At 45.2% G+C, this 20,311-nt stretch overlaps 1 protein-coding gene across 1 annotated transcript in view; it reads left to right on the top strand.

Annotated features, from left to right (window-relative positions):
* Nucleotides 1-19,911, top strand: part of myo5aa (myosin VAa) — a 100,138-nt gene extending 80,227 nt beyond the window's left edge. The window contains exons 30-45 of the mRNA XM_052516790.1: nt 2,291-2,371; nt 2,536-2,734; nt 7,726-7,794; nt 8,458-8,551; nt 8,651-8,797; nt 11,377-11,531; nt 11,699-11,788; nt 12,364-12,514; nt 12,962-13,146; nt 13,263-13,360; nt 13,458-13,632; nt 13,915-13,995; nt 14,194-15,355; nt 15,446-15,625; nt 15,746-15,925; nt 16,034-19,911. Of these exons, the coding sequence (XP_052372750.1) occupies nt 2,291-2,371; nt 2,536-2,734; nt 7,726-7,794; nt 8,458-8,551; nt 8,651-8,797; nt 11,377-11,531; nt 11,699-11,788; nt 12,364-12,514; nt 12,962-13,146; nt 13,263-13,360; nt 13,458-13,632; nt 13,915-13,995; nt 14,194-14,346 (1,678 nt within the window). The 3' untranslated portion in view covers nt 14,347-15,355; nt 15,446-15,625; nt 15,746-15,925; nt 16,034-19,911. The remainder of the gene's footprint in view (nt 1-2,290; nt 2,372-2,535; nt 2,735-7,725; nt 7,795-8,457; nt 8,552-8,650; nt 8,798-11,376; nt 11,532-11,698; nt 11,789-12,363; nt 12,515-12,961; nt 13,147-13,262; nt 13,361-13,457; nt 13,633-13,914; nt 13,996-14,193; nt 15,356-15,445; nt 15,626-15,745; nt 15,926-16,033) is intronic.
* Nucleotides 19,912-20,311: the final 400 nt, after the last annotated feature.

Raw genomic sequence — 20,311 nt, 5'->3', positions numbered from 1 at the left:
GAGGGAGGGCGAGAGAGAGGAGAGTTGAGAGAGAGAGAGGGCGAGAGGGCGAGAGAGAGAGGGCGAGAGAGAGCTAGAGAGGGGCGAGAGAGGGCGAGAGAGTGCGAGAGAGAGCGAGAGAGGGTGGAGGGAGGGTTGGCTTGAAACAGTGGGCATCTTGTTGTTATGACATGCATCATCTGAATTAGGCCCACAGAATTATACCTTCGGAAGAGCGGCTTTTATGAAGGAACTTTGAATGTCTTTGAACTTCAGAAAGTTGTCTTAACGCTGGACCAGCTAGCTGGTATGTGCAGAGCGGCACCAGAATTAACTTAAAAACACCCTTTACCTTTTTGTAGTTAGTAAATCCAATGTGAAATGTGATAACTATAGTATCCTTAATTAGCATTGAAAAGGTTAATCCATTCTTCTCTGATTGTAAATCTCTCTCCCTAATTTCTGAATCAGACTTGTAAAGTCAGTAGGCTACTAGACTATACTTCAGAGGGGAAGGGGCAGGGAGCCTACACACGCGCACACTGGAACACTTTTCTGTCAGGCGGACACTGGAACAGTTTTCTTAGTGACAGAGTGTGAGGGCTTTGCATATGCACTTTGTTACACTTTTTGTGGGACTGAAAAACAATGCATGGAAAATAAAAGAATGTTATTAACCGGTTCCATGCTTTTAAAATAATGGTTCTGTTCCAGAACAGTATTGATCACTTTTGTTCTGATTCTGTTCCTTGAAAAATGTATATTTTCCAGTTGTCGGTTCTGTTCTCTGAACTGGTTCCAACCCTTGTTCTCAACTGACATAGATTCAGAATATTAAGCACAACAAGCTGACACACATAGCATGAGACTGCACCACCCCACCTCCCCTAAGTCCACCATCACCCCACCTCCTCTAGTCCACCACCACCCCACCTCCTCTAGTCCACCATCATCCCTCCTCCTCTAGTCCACCATCACCCCACCTCCTCTAGTCCACCATCACCCCACCTCCTCTAGTCCACCACCACCCCACCTCCTCTAGTCCACCACCACATTTACATCATTTACATTTAAGTCATTTAGCAGACGCTCTTATCCAGAGCGACTTACAAATTGGTGCATTCACCTTATGACATCCGGTGGAACAGCCACTTTACAATAGTGCATCTAAATCTTTTAGGGTGGGGGGGGTGGTGAGAAGGATTACTTATCCTATCCTAGGTATTCCTTAAAGAGGTGGGGTTTCAGGTGTCTCCGGAAGGTGGTGATTGACTCCGCTGTCCTGGCGTCGTGAGGGAGTTTGTTCCACCATTGGGGGGCCAGAGCAGCGAACAGTTTTGACCACCCCACCTCCTCTAGTCCACCACCACCCACCTCCTCTAGTCCACCACCACTCCACCTCCCCTATTCCCCCACCTCCTCTAGTCCACCACCACCCCACCTCCTCTAGTCCACCACCACCCCACCTCCTCTAGTCCACCACCACCCACCTCGTCTAGTCCACCACCACCCCACCTCCCCTCGTCCACCACCACCCCACCTCCTCTAGTCTACCATCATTCTTCCTCCTCTAGTCCACCATCATCCCTTCTCTAGTCCACCACCATCCCTCCTCCTCTAGTCCACCATCATCCCTCCTCCTCTAGTCCATCACCATCCCTCATCCTCTAGTCCACCATCATCCCTCATCCTCTAGTCCACCATCATCCCTCCTCCTCTAGTCCACCATCATCCCTCCTCCTCTAGTCCACCATCATCCCTCCTCCTCTAGCCCACCATCATCCCTCATCCTCTAGTCCACCATCATCCCTCATCCTCTAGTCCACCATCATCCCTCCTCCTCTAGTCCACCATCATCCCTCCTCCTCTAGTCCACCATCATCCCTCCTCCTCTAGTCCACCATCATCCCTCATCCTCTAGTCCACCACCATCCCTCATCCTCTAGTCCACCATCATCCCTCATCCTCTAGTCCACCATCATCCCTCATCCTCTAGTCCACCATCATCCCTCATCCTCTAGTCCACCATCATCCCTCCTCTAGTCCACCATCATCCCTCATCCTCTAGTCCACCATCATCCCTCCTCCTCTAGTCCACCATCATCCCTCCTCCTCTAGTCCACCATCATCCCTCATCCACTCATCCACCACCATCCCTCCTCTAGTCCACCACCATCTCTCATCCTCTAGTCCACCATCATCCCTTCTCTAGTCCACCATCATCCCTCCTCTAGTCCACCAACATCCCTCATCCCCCTCTTTGTTTAGCCTTTTTTCTGTTCCCTTTCTTTCCTTTGTGTTTGTTTGTCAGATCCCCCACTGCTGACTTCCATAGGCTGAATGAGATGGGGGGGCTGTGGCTGGTATATGAAGGGTTAGAGGAGACCAACAGGTTAACCGTGCGTGCGTGCGTGTGTGTGTGTGTGCGGACCAGGCGTGGTATGAGGCTGTTTGCTCTTGCTCCCTCCATCCCATATTTTCTCCTTCATGCTTTCCCAACCTCCTATAGTAATTGAAGAATGATTCTAATCTTCTCTCTCCATCCCCTCCTCTCAGACTGTTGGAGGGCCAGATGCAGCAGCAGCGGCGTAGCTATGACAACGAGGTGGAGGTGTTGCGAGGGGAGTTACAGAGTGTTAAAGAGGAGAATAACCGTCAACAACAGCTGCTGGCCCAGAACCTGCAGCTCCCACCAGAGGCACGCATAGAGGCTAGTCTACAGCATGAGATCACACGACTCACCAACGAAAACCTGGTACGTTACACACTTACACACAGACATAGTATACGCACACATGTAGTATACAAACACACATACACGGAGTGTACAAAACATTAAGGACACCTGCTCTTTCCATGACAGACTGACCAGGTGAAAGCTAATATCCCTTATTGATGTCACTTGTTAAATCCACTTCAATCAGTATAGATGAAGGGGAGGAGACCGGTTAAAGAAGGATTTAAACAATCAAGACATGGATTGTGTGTGTGTGCCATTCAGAGGGTGAATGGGTGAGACAAAATATTCAAGTGCCTTTGAACAAGGTATGGTAGTTTGTACCCGGCGCACCGGTTTGTGTCAAGGACTGCAACGCTGCTGGGTTTTTCACACTCAACCGTTTCCCGTGTGTATCAAGAATGGTCCACCACCCGGGGGAGCACGTGATCCCGCGGAGCTGAGCAGACGTTGACAAACCGAGCTCTTCAAAGTTATTCTATTTTTACCTAAATAACAACGTTGAAACAATATTCTAACATCGGCTGATAAATTGTCAAGTACTTACCTTCCCAAAGAGCCATGGACCTCCGACCGAGAGGCAAGAAGGACGACCAAAACGTTGTTGATTCCCAAGATAACGATAACGCTAGCAAGATTACAGCTAGCAAGATTAGCATTAGCCCCCATAACTCAGACGACATTTCCAGACTGTTGCTCTCAGCAGCCTCTTGCGAGCCTGCCGACATGCTGGCTATTCTCCTCCGGGAAATTCAGGATGGTAACAGAGGTCTTTCTCTGAAAATTGATAAGAAATCGGCTGAACTCCATTCTTCCATTGACGACCTGAAATCCTCCATGAATGATCTCCTTTTGAGAACGACTGAGGCAGAGCTGCGCATTAGCACAGTTGAAGATACCATCGCTAGACATGACCAGGTCTTGACACAACTGCAAAAGGACAAGGCCTACCTCAAAAACAAAGTAGATCAGATGGAGAACCAGAGTAGACGTAGTAATATCCGTGTGGTGGGATTGAAAGAGGACAACGAGGGCCGTGACCCGGTCCCTTTCTTCACTCAATGGATCCTGGAGGTCCTAGGCATAATCAACTTCACCAAGCCACTGGAAATCGAACGCGCCCACAGAACATCAGCGCCAAAACCCCGGCCAGATGAGCCCTCACGAGCCGTCCTGATCAGGTTCCTCCGTTTCCAAGACAGAGAGAAGATACTGCAACTCGCAAGAGCCAAAGGGGACATCGCCATCGATGGGAAGAGGGTCAGCCTTTTCCCGGATATGAGCGTGGACCTCGCCAGACGCCGCAAGCAGTTCAGACCTGCCGCCAAAGCACTGAAGGAGAAGAACATCACCGGCTACCTCATCCACCCTGCGCGGATGAAAGTTCAGTACAAAGGCCGAAGCCATCTCTTCAACACACCGGGAGAAGTGCACACTTTTCTCAAAGAACTGAACAACGTCTGAGCCAGGACGGTCTCTCTGGGGGATAAAATGCAACGTCTGAGCCAGGACGGTCTCTCTGGGGGATAAGATACAGCGTCTGAGCCAGGACGGTCTCTCTGGGGGATAAGATGCAACGTCTGAGCCAGGACGGTCTCTCTCTCTGGGGGATAAGATGCAACGTCTGAGCCAGGACGGTCTCTCTGGGGGATAAGATGCAACGTCTGAGCCAGGACGGTCTCTCTGGGGGATAAGATACAACGTCTGAGCCAGGACGGTCTCTCTGGGGGATAAGATACAACGTCTGAGCCAGGACGGTCTCTCTGGGGGATAAGATACAACGTCTGAGCCAGGACGGTCTCTCTGGGGGATAAGATGCAACGTCTGAGCCAGGACGGTCTCTCTGGGGGATAAGATACAACGTCTGAGCCAGGACGGTCTCTCTGGGGGATAAGATACAACGTCTGAGCCAGGACGGTCTCTCTGGGGGATAAGATACGTCTGAGCGGACGGTCTCTGGGGGATAAGATACAACGTCTGAGCCAGGACGGTCTCTGGGGGATAAATGGGGCCAGGACGGTCTCTCTGGGGGATAAGATACAACGTCTGAGCCAGGACGGTCTCTCTGGGGGATAAGATACAACGTCTGAGCCAGGACGGTCTCTCTGGGGGATAAGATACAACGTCTGAGCCAGGACGGTCTCTCTGGGGGATAAAATGCAGTTTGTTTGTTTTCTCCTATCCAGATTGAACTGCTGGTATCTCCCGGTCACTATAATTGATTTGTACATTTTCAACTAACCGTATCTTCCCGGGGTGAGTTCTGTTACATTTACAGGAGAGTATATTTTGGTTTAGTCCATATCTACTGGGCGAAGCAACAAGTGGGTTTAGGCCCACTGCTTTCCCCCTCATTTATGTTAATCTTTCGTAAAGAGACTCAAGCAGCCCTTACTGTGGGCAGTAAATATTCAGCCATAAATATCTATTCACAACGTTTGTTTTCAATTTAGAGAGCTCGCAGGTTTTAGTTTACGCCAAGATTTAGCTAGCAAGATGGAAAGCGAGCAGCAACGTATCTCTACAAGTGTATTCATGTTTGATTGTTGGGATTGTTGTTTTAGTCTGACAATCGGGGTGGGTGGGATTTTTATTATTTTTTTCTCCCTTTTTTCTATGTTTATTGTTTCCTTCCTAAAGAGACACACGGGTCACTTTTGTGCTCAAACCAAAGTTGAAACATTTCCTAATTATCTGCATATGATAGATTTCTATTCAGTTACATATTTGAAACCCAACCTATGCTTAATCCACTAAAATATGTCACATTCAACGTAAAAGGTCTTAACAGCCCGATTAAAAGGAAAAGAGTCTATACATACCTTAAGAAATTAAAGGCTGACATTGTGTTTTTACAAAAAACACATCTTACAGCCATTGAACACAAGAAATTGAAGAGGGAATGGGTAGGACAAGTTTTTGCATCCTCTTTTAACTCCAAAGCAAGAGGAACTGAAATGTTGATAAGTAGACACATCCCCTTCTGCGTCAACAACACCATCTCTGATCTCTCTGGCAGGTTGGTTTTGGTGCAGGGGCATATGTTTTCAGAGTCTTGGACCCTATTGAATATTTATGCTCCTAACTTCGATGACCATATGTTTATTCAGAATGTCTTCCTTCAGGTTGCTCAAGCACCACCAGGATGGCTACTGGTTGGAGGAGATTTTAATTTTTGCTTAGATACAGTTCTTGATAGGTCTTCTGATAAACCCTCACTTCTTACCAAAGCCGGCAAGCTCACCATGTCATTCATGAAAGATCTCAATTTACTAGACATCTGGAGACAGTTGCACCCACAGGATAGGGACTACTATTTTTATTCACACCCACACAAGACACACACACGCATAGATAACTTTTTACTTTCGACACAACTGTTTCATAGAGTGTTAGATGTCGAGTATCTCCCCAGATTGCTTAGTGACCATTCTCCTCTGGTATTATCAATCTCCATTCCTACCAAGGTAAATGGAGCATATAGATGGAGACTAAATTCTACACTCCTAAAGCAACCTGAATTTTGTGCATTCATCAAAGAGCAGATCAATATTTTTACTTTGACAAACAAACCCTCTGCTCCTGACAGCTTCATTCTTTGGGACACATTGAAGGCCTACCTGAGGGGACAGATTATTTCCTATACTAAAGGGCTGAAGAAAAAACACGGTGCGGAACTGAGTGCCCTTGAATCTGAAATCTCCGAGCTAGAGAACCTACCTAAGAGGCCCAACTCAATATCTATACAGGCTTTTGGTAAATAAAAAACTTTAATATAATATTCTGAACACATATCAAGCTGAGAGGTCCATCACTAAATCAAAACAGCGTTATTATGAGCTTGGAGAGAACTCACAAAGTATTGGCATGGCAACTGAAAGCAGAGGAAAGTAAAGAGGACAATTAATGCCATAGAAACTGTTACTAATGAGATATCTTTCGACCCTACTGAAATTAATAATACCTTTGAGAAATACTATGAAGACCTCTACACTTCCCAATCAAGCGATGATCTATCAGAGATTGACTCCTTTCTCTCCTCTCTCAACCTCCCATGCCTGTCAGGGGAAGACAGCGAGCGCCTGAGTGAACACTTCTCAGTTCCTGAATTGTTGGAGGCCATTAAATCCTTACATTCTAATAAATCTCCCGGGGAGGCTTCGCTCCAGAGTTCTATAAAGAATTTAGGGAGCTGTTGGTCCCCTACCTTATGGAGGTACTTAAAAAAGCCAGAGAAGACAACTGCTTTCCAGAGTCCTTCTCTCAAACAGTGATTACTGTAATCCACAAGAAAGGGAAAAACCCGCTAAAGTGAGCCTCCTATAGACCAATCTCTCTCCTTAACACAGATTGTAAACTGGTCACCAAGATGCTATCTATCTCATCTGTTACTGTCACTTTGTCCTATCGTTGTCTAATATCTTTTCACTTTTGTTTTGAATGTTCTTAATTGGAAAATGCAAAAATAAAATATATATATATTTTTTTAAAGAATGGTCCACCACCCAAAGGACATGCAGCTAACTTGACACAACTGTGGGAAGCATTGGAGTCGACATGGGCCACCATCCCAGTGGAACGCTTTCGACACCTAACAAATTATGTCTGTTCTGAGGGGAAAAGAGGGGGGGTGCAACTCAATGTTAGGAAGGTGTCCTTAATGTTTTGTACACCCAGTGTATACACACGCTTACAAACATGCAAACGTGTACACACATGCAGTCACACACACATGCACACACACATTTTAAAACACACATTTTAATACTTTTACAAAATGATTTAAGCATTCAAAAGGTCATAAATGAATGAAAAAACACACACATACTCAGACCAGATCACTGGCCCCACCAAGACAACCTGCTGCCATCAACCAGCACTTCCCTTATTGGTCGGTAGTGGTACTGTGATAGTTGCTGTTTTACTGAGGGGGCGTGTGTGTCCGACACCACCCAGATGTGTGTGTCCTGTGAGAACACCCTCTGATGTGTGTGGATGTCACCTAACAGGAGATGCTGAGGACTGAGGATCCAACAGCATATCGCAGCGCCAAAGTCAACATATTACGACGGATGGTTGTATGTTGAGTCTAAGGACATTGTGTGTTTCTCTGCACGTGTGTGACCACTAACAGAGTTTGGTGTGTGTCAGATTTCTACTCTAACTCTGTTAACCCACAACAGTCAAATCCAGCAGAGCACCTCTTCTCTCTAACTCACACAGGAGGTGAATGTGTTAAACCCAGCACCTCTTCTCTCTAACTCACACAGGAGGTCAATGTGTTAAACCCAGCACCTCTTCTCTCTAACTCACACAGGAGGTGAATGTGTTAAACCCAGCACCTCTTCTCTCTAACTCACACAGGAGGTCAATGTGTTAAACCCAGCACCTCTTCTCTCTAACTCACACAGGAGGTCAATGTGTTAAACCCAGCACCTCTTCTCTCTAACTCACACAGGAGGTCAATGTGTTAAACCCAGCACCTCTTCTCTCTGTTAACATACAGCCAGGCCTTGTTTCAAATTAGCACCCCCTCTCTAACCCCACAGACGTCCAAATAAGTACCCCCTATTTTAAATCAAGCCCCTCTCTCTCTCCAACCCACTGGGTAAGGGAGCCTGTTTTTTTGTCTGAACTTTGACCATTGTCAGCTTCCTGTTTGACTGCTGATCCCTTCGCTTTGATAAACTGATCGACTATTGCCAACCTCACCTCTCTCTCTTTCTCTCTTTCTCTCTCAGGACCTCATGGAACAGCTGGAGAAGCAGGATAAAACTATCCGTAAGCTTAAGAAACAGCTGAAGGTATTCTCCAAGAAGATTGGAGAAATGGGAGGTAAGGAAGGAGATGTACCTGACCGTCTGTGTAGATGGGTGTCTGTGTGAACTGAATTTGTGTATATCTGACCGTGTGTGTGTGTGTGTGTGTGTGTAGCTGGCCATGTTGAGACTATATCTCCGGGTCAGATGGTTGAAGAGACGGTCCGTCCGGTGAACATTCCTCGTCGCGAGAAAGACTTCCAGGGAATGTTGGAGTACAAGAAGGAGGATGAGCTGAAACTGGTTAAGAACCTCATACTGGGTATGTAACCTCCACTCTGACCTATAACCCTGACCTCTAACCATTCTCAGTCTTGCACTCTTAACTCTCTCTCTCTCTCACCACCTCTCTCTCTCTCACCATCTCTCTCTCTCACCACCTCTCTCTCTCTCACCACCTCTCTCTCTCTCTCTCACCACCTCTCTCTCTCTCTCACCACCTCTCTCTCTCTCTCTCTCTCTCTCTCTCTCTCTCTCTCTCTCTCTCTCTCTCTCTCTCTCTCTCTCTCTCTCTCTCTCTCTCTCTCTCTCTCTCTCTCTCTCTCTCTCTCTCTCTCTCTCTCTCTCTCTCTCTCAATTCAATTCAATTCAATTCAAGGGCTTTATTGGCATGGGAAACATGTGTTAACATTGCCAAAGCAAGTGAGTTAGACAACATACAAAGTGAATATATAAAGTGAAAAACAACAAAAATGAACAGTAAAGACATTACAAATGTCATATTATATATATATATATACAATGTACAAATAGTTAAAGGACACAAGATAAAATAAATAAGCATAAATATGGGTTGTATTTACAATGGTGTTTGTTCTTCACTGGTTGCCCTTTTCTCGTGGCAACGGGTCACAAATCTTGCTGCTGTGATGGCACACTGGAATTTCACCCAGTAGATATGGGAGTTTTTCAAAATTGGATTTGTTTTCGAATTCTTTGTGGATCTGTGTGATCTGGGGGAAATATGTATCTCTAATATGGTCATACATTGGGCAGGAGGTTAGGAAGTGCAGCTCAGTTTCCACCTCATTTTGTGGGCAGTGAGCACATAGCTTGTCTTCTCTTGAGAGCCATGTCTGCCTACGGCGGCCTTTCTCAATAGCAAGGCTATGCTCACTGAGTCTGTACATAGTCAAAGCTTTCCTTAATTTTGGGTCAGTCACAGTGGTCAGGTATTCTGCCGCTGTGTACTCTCTGTGTAGGGCCAAATAGCATTCTAGTTTGCTCTGTTTTTTTGTTAATTCTTTCCAATGTGTTAAGTAATTATCTTTTTGTTTTCTCATGATTTGGTTGGGTCTAATTGTGCTGTTGTCCTGGGGCTCTGTAGGGTGTTTGTGTTTGTGAACAGAGCCCCAGGACCAGCTTGCTTAGGGGACTCTTCTCCAGGTTCATCTCTCTGTAGGTGATGGCTTTGTTATGGAAGGTTTGTGAATCGCTTCCTTTTAGGTGGTTGTAGAATTTAATGGCTCTTTTCTGGATTTTGATAATTAGTGGGAATCGGCCTAATTCTGCTCTGCATGCATTTTACGTTGTAGATGTGTTTTACGTTGTACACGGAGGATATTTTTGCAGAATTCTGCGTGCAGAGTCTCAATTTGGTGTTTGTCCCATTTTGTGAAGTCTTGGTTGGTGAGCGGACCCCAGACCTCACAACCATAAAGGGCAATGGGCTCTATGACTGATTCAAGTATTTTTAGCCAGATCCTAGTTGGTATGTTGAAATTTATGTTTCTTTTGATGGCATAGAATGCCCTTCTTGCCTTGTCTCTCAGATCGTTCACAGCTTTGTGGAAGTTACCTGTGGCGCTGATGTTTAGGCCAAGGTATGTATAGTTTTTTGTGTGCTCTAGGGCAACAGTGTCTAGATGGAATTTGTATTTGTGGTCCTGGCGACTGGACCTTTTTTGGAACACCATTATTTTGGTCTTACTGAGATTTACTGTCAGGGCCCAGGTCTGACAGAATCTGTGCATAAGATCTAGGTGCTGCTGTAGGCCCTCCTTGGTTGGTGACAGAAGCACCAGATCATCAGCAAACAGCAGACATTTGACTTCGGATTCTAGCAGGGGGAGGCCGGGTGCTGCAGACTTTTCTAGTGCCCGCGCCAATTCGTTGATATATATGTTGAAGAGGGTGGGGCTTAAGCTGCATCCCTGTCTAACCCCACGACCCTGTGTGAAGAAATGTGTGTGTTTTTTGCCAATTTTAACCGCACACTTGTTGTTTGTGTACATGGATTTTATAATGTCATATGTTTTACCCCCAACACCACTTTCCATCAGTTTGTATAGCAGACCCTCATGCCAGATTGAGTCGAAGGCTTTTTTGAAATCAACAAAGCATGAGAAGACTTTGTTTTGGTTTGTTTGGTTGTCAATTAGGGTGTGCAGGGTGAATACATGGTCTGTTGTACGGTAATTTGGTAAAAAGCCAATTTGACATTTGCTCAGTACATTGTTTTCATTGAGGAAATGTACGAGTCTGCTGTTCATAATAATGCTGAGGATTTTCCCAAGGTTACTGTTGACGCATATTCCACGGTAGTTATTGGGGTCAAATTTGTCTCCACTTTCACCACCTCTCTCTCGCTCTCCACCTCTCTCTCTCACCACCTCTACCTCTCTCTCTACCTCTCTCTCACCACCTCTCTCTCTTTCTACACCTCTACCTCTCTCTCTACCTTTCTTTCTCTACCTCTCTCTCTCTACCTCTCTCTCTACCGTTCTTTCTCTACCTCTCTCTCTACCTCTCTATGAGTGATAGAGAGAAGTTTTTACATAGATACAGGCATATACATAGATAATCCAATAGTCTATTGTAACAGTAAATGATCTGTAACAGAGTTGAAGCCTCGTGGTGTAGCGGTGAATCTGATCCCAGGCCTGCCAGCCTACATCCTCTTCATGTGTCTGAGGCATGCTGACTATGTCAACGATGACCAGAAGGTCAGGACGCTGCTCACATCCACCATCAACAGCATCAAGAAGATACTCAAGGTGCGTAGGGCTCTGGTTTAAAGTAGTGCACTATATAGGGTATAGGAAGGATGTAATGTGGGGCGCACACCCTATGATGTCAGTACAACAACATGAAGTTGCTCCTATACTTGTGTAGTAACACTGTAATTACACTAGTAACTATATTGTCATTTTATCTCTGTCAGAAACGGGGGGATGACTTTGAGACGGTCTCCTTCTGGCTGTCCAACACCTGTCGCTTCCTACACTGTCTGAAACAGTACAGCGGAGATGAGGTGAGACCGGACCCAGCACACACACACACACACACAGACAGTCTGCAACAGTACAGCGGAGATGAGGTGAGACCGGACCCAGCACACACACACACACACACACAGACAGTCTGCAACAGTACAGCGGAGATGAGACCGGACCCAGCACACACACACACACACACACAGACAGTCTGCAACAGTACAGCGGAGATGAGGTGAGACCGGACCCAGCACACACACACAGACAGTGAAACAGTACAGCGGAGATGAGGTGAGACCGGACCCAGCACACACACACACACACACACACACACACAGACAGTCTGCAACAGTACAGCGGAGATGAGGTGAGACCGGACCCAGCACACACACACAGACAGTGAAACAGTACAGCGGAGATGAGGTGAGACCGGACCCAGCACACACACACACACACACACACACACACACACACACACACACACACACACACACACACACACACAGTCTGCAACGGTACAGCGGAGGTGAGGTACACCCCAAAACACAGACACACCCCAACCTGTGTGTTTGTATCTGTTTCTCTCTCTTCCTCCTCCTCTCTGCTCCTGCAGTCGTTTATGAAGCACAACACTCCTAAGCAGAATGATCACTGCCTGTCTAACTTTGACCTGGCTGAGTACCGGCAGGTCCTCAGTGACCTGGCCATTCAGATCTACCAGCAGCTCATCAAATGCATGGAGAACATCCTACAGCCCATGATTGGTGAGTACACCACGCTGTGTGTGTGTTTTTATTCAACTGAACCTTTTATTTAACTAGGCAAGTCAGTTAAGAACACATTCTTATTTACAATGACGGCCAAACCCGGACGACGCTGGGCCAATTGTTCGCCGCCCTGTGGGACTCCCAATCACAACCGGATGTGATACAGCCTGGATTCGAACCAGGGAATGTAGTGAAGCCTCATGCACTGAGATGCAGGGCCTTAGACCGCTGCGCCACTCTGTGGTGTGTGGGTGGGTGAACATCCAACCACTAACGTGTGTGTGTGTGTGTGTGTGTGTGTGTGTGTGTGTGTGTGTGTGTGTGTGTGTGTGTGTGTGTGTGTGTGTGTGTGTGTGTGTGTGTGTGTGTGTGTGTGTGTGTGTGTGTGTGTGTGTGTGTGTGTGTGTGTGTGTGTGTGTGTGTGTGTGTGTGTGTGTGTGTCAGTCTCTGGTATGTTGGAGCATGAGACCATCCAGGGTGTGTCGGGGGTTAAGCCGACCGGTCTGCGTAAACGGACATCGAGCATCGCTGACGAGGGAACCTACACGCTGGAATCCATCTTACGCCAACTCAGCGCTTTCCACTCCACCATGTGTCAGCACGGCACCGACCCTGAACTCATCAAACAGGTCCGTGTGCATGTGTCTGACCCTTGGTTGTATTCTGACCCTGACCCTTGGCTGTGTTCTGACCCTGACCCTTGGTTGTGTTCTGACCCTGACCCTTGACTGTGTTCTGACCCCAGGTTGTGAAGCAGCAGTTCTACATCATTGGAGCTGTGACTCTCAACAATCTACTGCTGCGTAAAGACATGTGCTCCTGGAGCAAAGGCATGCAGATCAGGTCGGTTCAGAGAGGCTGTCATGTCTTATGTATAGACAGACTGTGTCTAATGTGTTTTATAGAGAGTGTGTGTAACGTATATAATGTGGTGTACCAGGTATAACGTGAGTCAGCTGGAGGAGTGGCTGCGTGACAAGTCTCTGATGCTGTGTGGAGCCAAGGAGACTCTGGAGCCTCTGATTCAGGCTGCTCAGCTGCTGCAAGTCAAGAAGAAGACGGACGAAGACGCAGAGGCCATCTGCTCCATGTGCAACAGCCTGTCCACATCTCAGGTAACCAATCACAGCTCACTATTCTGCTCATGTACTAAACCAATTAGAGCCCTCTCTACCACTCACGTACTGAACTAATCAATCACAGCCCTCTCTACTACTCAGGTACTGAACTAGTCAATCACAGCCTTCTCTACCACTTAGGTCCTGAACTGACCAATCCCAGCCCTCGGGTACTCAATTTACCAGTCAAGCCCTATCACTGCGGAGAATGGGACAGGGGATCAGTTGAGTTAATAGTTCAAGGTTCAACGAATGAAGTTTGTGTTTCTGTGTTCCCAGATTGTGAAGGTGTTGAACCTGTACACTCCAGTCAACGAGTTTGAAGAGAGGGTGTCTGTTACCTTCATACGAACCATACAGGTAAGACCTGTCTGTCTGTCTGTCTGTCTGTCTGTCTGTCTGTCTGTCTGTCTGTCTGTCTGTCTGTCTGTCTGTCTGTCTGTCTGTCTGTCTGTCTGTGTGTCTGTGTGTCTGTGTGTCTGCAACTGCAACTAATGTATATATTTTCTCTCCCTCTCCTTCGCTCCCTCTTTGTATCCCCATCTCTCTGTCTGTCAGACTCGTTTGCGGGACCGCTGTGAGACTCCTCAGCTGTTGATGGACACTAAGATCATCTACCCAGTCACCTTCCCTTTCAACCCCTCCTCTCTGGCCCTGGAGACTATCCAAATACCAGGCTCCCTCAACCTAGCCTTCCTTACCCGCGTCTAACACACACACATACACAACTAATAGATAGGCTATACATATGTACACATGCATACACAAAGCATTCTCTTCCTAACACATCCAAACACTTACATATAGTGCACACACACATACACACGCTCAGCTTACACCCTACGGTAGTCTTTATATCAGTAGTTGAAAGCCCATCCTCCGCGTGTACAAATGCTCAACTCTAAGAGAATGCACCGCTACAGGCCACCTTTTCTCCTATCTTACCCCCTTTTACTAAGCTCCCCACCTACAACCCCATTTAAGACCTAGTACCGTGTTCCCCCAGTCCTCTTTTCTCCTCTTTGTTCTCTTCTCAATAGTGTAGTGTTTTCTAGCAGTCCGGTTCTCCCATAGGAATGTATTACGGTACACTTAAGCTAGCTGTCCAGGGCTAGCATCACAGCTAGCTAGCTCCTTCAGCTAAGCTCAGCTAGCATCTGTTGTGTTATGATAGGATGCTAGCGCTTCAACAGTTTTCTAGCTAGCATCAGTTTTGAGTATATCGTTATCAACTCACCCACTGAACACATTCAAGCCAAGTGCAGTACCCATTGTCTGTACCATACTTTTATACATATATAAATACATATAAATATGAATATATATATATATATATATATATCACGCTAGGGTGTTTTATTTATTGCATTTATCTCACTCCCTTTCCTAAAATACGTTTTTCTTTGCAGACAGACTTGTAGGCTTATCTCTCTAGCTTTCCAGACCGGAGAGAAGTATGGCCATGGAAAGACCACTAAAGTCCTGTAGTATTAGAATTATGTCTACAGCAGATGATCTATGCAGTCTCATTTAATTAGCACTATTTAATGTAGCTTTTTATTTGTTTAGCTCATGATGTATTGTGCTTTAAGATCTCTCTGCTGTTGCTGTGTCCTGCTTTAACCTGCTTCTCTAGTAGATCTGCACTTCAGCACCAGAGGTTGAAATAGAGGATTAGACTGGAACAGAGGTTGAAATAGAGGATTAGACTGCACCAGAGGTTGAAATAGAGGATTAGACTGCACCAGAGGTTGAAATAGAGGATTAGACTGCACCAGAGGTTGAAATAGAGGATTAGACTGCACCAGAGGTTGAAATAGAGGATTAGACTGGACCAGAGGTTAAAATAGAGGATTAGACTGGACCAGAGGTTGAAATAGAGGATTAGACTGGACCAGAGGTTGAAATAGAGGATTAGACTGGACCAGAGGTTGAAATAGAGGATTAGACTGGAACAGAGGTTGAAATAGAGGATTAGACTGGAACAGAGGTTGAAATAGAGGATTAGACTGGACCAGAGGTTGAAATAGAGGATTAGACTGGACCAGAGGTTGAAATAGAGGATTAGACTGGACCAGAGGTTGAAATAGAGGATTAGACTGGACCAGAGGTTGAAATAGAGGATTAGACTGGAACAGAGGTTGAAATAGAGGATTAGACTGGAACAGAGGTTGAAATAGAGGATTAGACTGGAACAGAGGTTGAAATAGAGGATTAGACTGGAACAGAGGTTGAAATAGAGGATTAGACTGGAACAGAGGTTGAAATAGAGGATTAGACTGGAACAGAGGTTGAAATAGAGGATTAGATTGGAACAGAGGTTGAAATAGAGGATTAGACTGGAATAGAGGTTGAAATAGAGGATTAGACTGGAATAGAGGATTAGACTGGAACAGAGGTTGAAATAGAGGATTAGACTGGAACAGAGGTTGAAATAGAGGATTAGACTGGGACAGAGGTTGAAATAGAGGATTAGACTGGGACAGAGGTTGAAATAGAGGATTAGACTGGAACAGAGGTTGAAATAGAGGATTAGACTGGAACAGAGGTTGAAATAGATAGAGGATTAGACTTGCAGTAGTTGGCTAGACTGGACGAGTAGTTTAGATGGGTATAAAACTATCAGGTTTAGACGGTTCAGCTACTGTACTTGCTTCTCCACTTTAACTAAGTAGTTTGGTTTCAAAACCCCGACAGAGGACTCACTAACTCTAACACACACTAGTGACTGTTGTTAAAAACAGAAGCACGCTGGATCCTACATATCCACTACCACAGCGTTTCCCAAACTATTGGTCCCGGCCCCATGTGGGGTCGCCTGATTTTTAAAAATGGGGTCGGAAAAAAATAGAATAAAACCGCGCTTTGTTCATAGAACAAGGGTTACGTCGGTAACCTCCGGTAGCCTCGGTAACCTCCGTTAGCCTCTAGATACAGTTGTAATAAACAGAGCGGTTTCTGTTTTCTTCCTACAAATGTGTCTATCTTTTAAAAGATACAACATATAATGACCACATCACTGAAAGATCAGCCTCTCAGGAACACGGATGTGTCTTCTGTTTTCTTCCACAATGGTCACAAGCCTCATTAGAACAGAGTGGACAAGACCAGGAACTAAATCAGATAAAACAACAAGTTTACATTAGCGTTGACATCACTTTTTTCTACATGGTGGAGTCGTGATGTTTTATTATATCAAAAAGGGGCTGCGGACCAAACAGTTGGAACTCCTGCAGTACCAACTACTACATATCTACATGTCCTCACCCCACCACTCTGTCTGCTCCACTCTCGGTACATTATGATGGACAAGATCTATAGGTATTCCTTTCAGTATTATAGCATTGGAAAGGAGGTTGTGTGTTACTAAACCTGGTTACCACTGAGCCAGTCTGTTTTACTGTAGTTGCTCTCATAATCCATCGCATTTAGACTCAATATCAACCATGTCTTGAATGTTTTCCCCGACAGCCTGTATGATAATGCTGCCTTGCCAGCTTTACTCCAGAAACTAAATCACTTCTTTGTGGACAAACTATTACATACCCTGGCTACAGTCTCTACTCTACCCTACTCTAACTCTTACCCCCTTCTTTCATTCCCTACTAACCTACTCGAACAACTCCTTCACTGTCTCCCCTACCCCCTCTTCACTGTCTCCCCTACCCCCTCTTCACTGTCTCCCCTACCCCCTCTTCACTGTCTCCCCTACCCCCTCTTCACTGTCTCCCCTACCCCCTCTTCACTGTCTCCCCTACCCCCTCTTCACTGTCTCCCCAACCCCTTCTTCACTGTCTCCCCTACCCCTCTTCACTGTCTCCCCTACCCCCTCTTCACTGTCTCCCCTACCCCCTCTTCACTGTCTCCCCTACCCCCTCTTCACTGTCTCCCCAACCCCTTCTTCACTGTCTCCCCAACCCCTTCTTCACTGTCTCCCCAACCCCCTCTTCACTGTGTCCCAACATCAGCCAAGTCTGTTTTCATGGCTCTACTTTTAGAGAAAGCAGCCATGTTTTTACTCAGCACCAGATAGTGACCAGGAGAGGGCGACATTGGACACTAGGTAACATGACTGTGGCTTCTCTAAAACCAGACGTTCTGCCAGATGTTCTATCGAATCAAAGAAGATATACTAACATTCTATTCACTACCACTCAGGCCCTTCTAACTTCTGACTGGTCAACCGCTGAGGGACAGAAAGGATAGAACTACATTTCTCATCATCGTTGCCCCTCTTCCTTACTTGTGCCATCAGTGTTCACCCATACCCTAACTGCTCATCAACCATCAACTTTATTTAACCATCAACCTTATTGTTTAATCTTCAACCTTATTTTACCGTGACCTTTATTTGCCTCCCAACCCTGACCCTTTGAATTTTGTTCACTGGCATATAGAGACACGCGACTCAGAAAAACATATTATTATTACTATCATTGATGTAGGAGTCAAGTTCATGTTTAAACTTGTTTTGTGGTGCAATTTCATGAATAATCATATATTTATTATTGGGACCATCATGAGTGTATTGTATAAAAATTAAAAATGGCCTTTTTGTTACATTTTTGCAGCGTTGCATTTCAATGAAGGATTTTTAGGATTACGTTTTAGGTTGTTCAACATGTGTATAGTGATACCAGATCTAAAATGCATATCTGCATCTTGGACGATACTGGAAAACGATACTGAAATACTGCAGGTTTTACCCTTGTGAATGTTTTAGCTGTTATTGATCATACATATAGGATGACTTCATTGTTACTCATGTTTGGGACAAAGCCTTACATATGATTTTAAAAACACTATCATCTCCTGTCTTTAACTGTGTCTGTCTGTTACACGACTACTGTTTTAAAAAGTAGCATTATTATTGAATGTTTTGACAAGGTGTCCATAGATCTTATTTCAGAGGCTGGGATGGAAGGATTGTTTTGACAAGTTGTCCTTAGATCTTATTTCAGAGGCTGGGATGGAAGGATTGTTTTGACAAGTTGTCCTTAGATCTTATTTCAGAGGCTGGGATGGAAGGATTGTTTTGACAAGTTGTCCTTAGATCTTATTTCAGAGGCTGGGATGGAAGGATTGTTTTGACAAGTTGTCCTTAGATCTTATTTCAGAGGCTGGGATGGAAGGATTGTTTTGACAAGTTGTCCTTAGATCTTATTTCAGAGGCTGGGATGGAAGGATTGTTTTGACAAGTTGTCCTTAGATCTTATTTCAGAGGCTGGGATGGAAGGATTGTTTTGACAAGTTGTCCTTAGATCTTATTTCAGAGGCTGGGATGGAAGGATAGTTTTGACAAGTTGTCCTTAGATCTTATTTCAGAGGCTGGGATGGAAGGATTGTTTTGACAAGTTGTCCTTAGATCTTATTTCAGAGGCTGGGATGGAAGGATTGTTTTGCCAAGTTGTCCTTAGATCTTATTTCAGAGGCTAGGATGGAAGGATTGTTTTGCTTTCTGTCTAGTTGCACTTTTTGAAATATTTACTGAACAAGTTGAATAAACGCTGATAAAGTTAGCTCTGTCTGCCCTTAACCTATCTGATATTCTAATTTCTTTGATCATCATATGGTTTATGCTCCTCAGAGAGGTCATCAAGCTGTAGTCATTTACACAGTAGAAGGCTATAGTCTTACTGACTATCCCGAATGGTATCATATTCACTAGATAGTGCACAGCTTTTGACCAGGGCCCATAGGGAATAGGGCGCAATTTGGTATGTACCCTTAGCCCATTTCTATGATTAGCCTTCGTCAAGCAGTGTAGATGGACCACTCTTCCCGCTCTCCCCTTCCCTTATAGTGTCCCACTCTGTATATGCTGTGTGCCTCAGACAGGCTTGTTCATGTAGACACTCTGTGGTACAACCGGTCTTCACCTCATTTGAGATATACATTTTAACATCTCCAGATGGTTCTTAAAATAGATACTTAAAATCTCCCTTTTTATGGTTTTGACAATTGAGGTCAATGCTAAAGTATCACATCAAGTCACGACATCATCACCAACCGACACATCTCATTGATCTAATGATCTTCAGACTTCATACAGTCCACCTGTGGTAGAGATGCTGAACTCTGCTCTCTCCTCTCCATCTCCTCGCTTCTATTCAATTCTTTGTCCTCTCTCCTCCCGTGTGTACATCGGGAGAACTGGACTGTGTGTATAATTCCTGGTAGCTGTACTTAGTGAATATGTTCACCATTAAGAAACTTGGAATAAGTTTAAATTGTCAAACCCTGTAAAAGACAAATAAAGGAATTCAGCACTGAAAATATTTGTTTCTTTTTTTGTCCAAAGCCAAAAGCAAGCTGTGGTCATGAATGGGTTATGAAAATGAAAGCAGTTATTATATTACTGTATTATTTATAAACATTCTGCCATGGAATTTTAGCTTTAAGTTCATATTAAATACGTTAACTATTTCTGCCCTCAGACCGTCCAGTGGCTAACTGACCTATAGCCTGAACAAGTAATACAGCCCTTATTAACAACAGATCTAGGATCAGATAACATTACCACCAACAATAACATTTACCATTAGTGAAGGTGAAACGGTCTGACCTTGGACCAGTGATTAGGGACAGCTTCTATCCAGTCGTAATACTTTGGGCTTCATCCCAAATGGAACCATATTCTCTTCCTAGTGCACTACTTTTGACCAGGCCATCGGGT

This window comes from Oncorhynchus keta, unplaced genomic scaffold, assembly GCF_023373465.1.
Source record: "Oncorhynchus keta strain PuntledgeMale-10-30-2019 unplaced genomic scaffold, Oket_V2 Un_scaffold_5444_pilon_pilon, whole genome shotgun sequence".
Lineage (NCBI taxonomy): Eukaryota > Metazoa > Chordata > Actinopteri > Salmoniformes > Salmonidae > Oncorhynchus > Oncorhynchus keta.
Note: the sequence above shows the minus strand (reverse complement) of the source record. Positions and strands in the feature narration are given on the sequence as shown.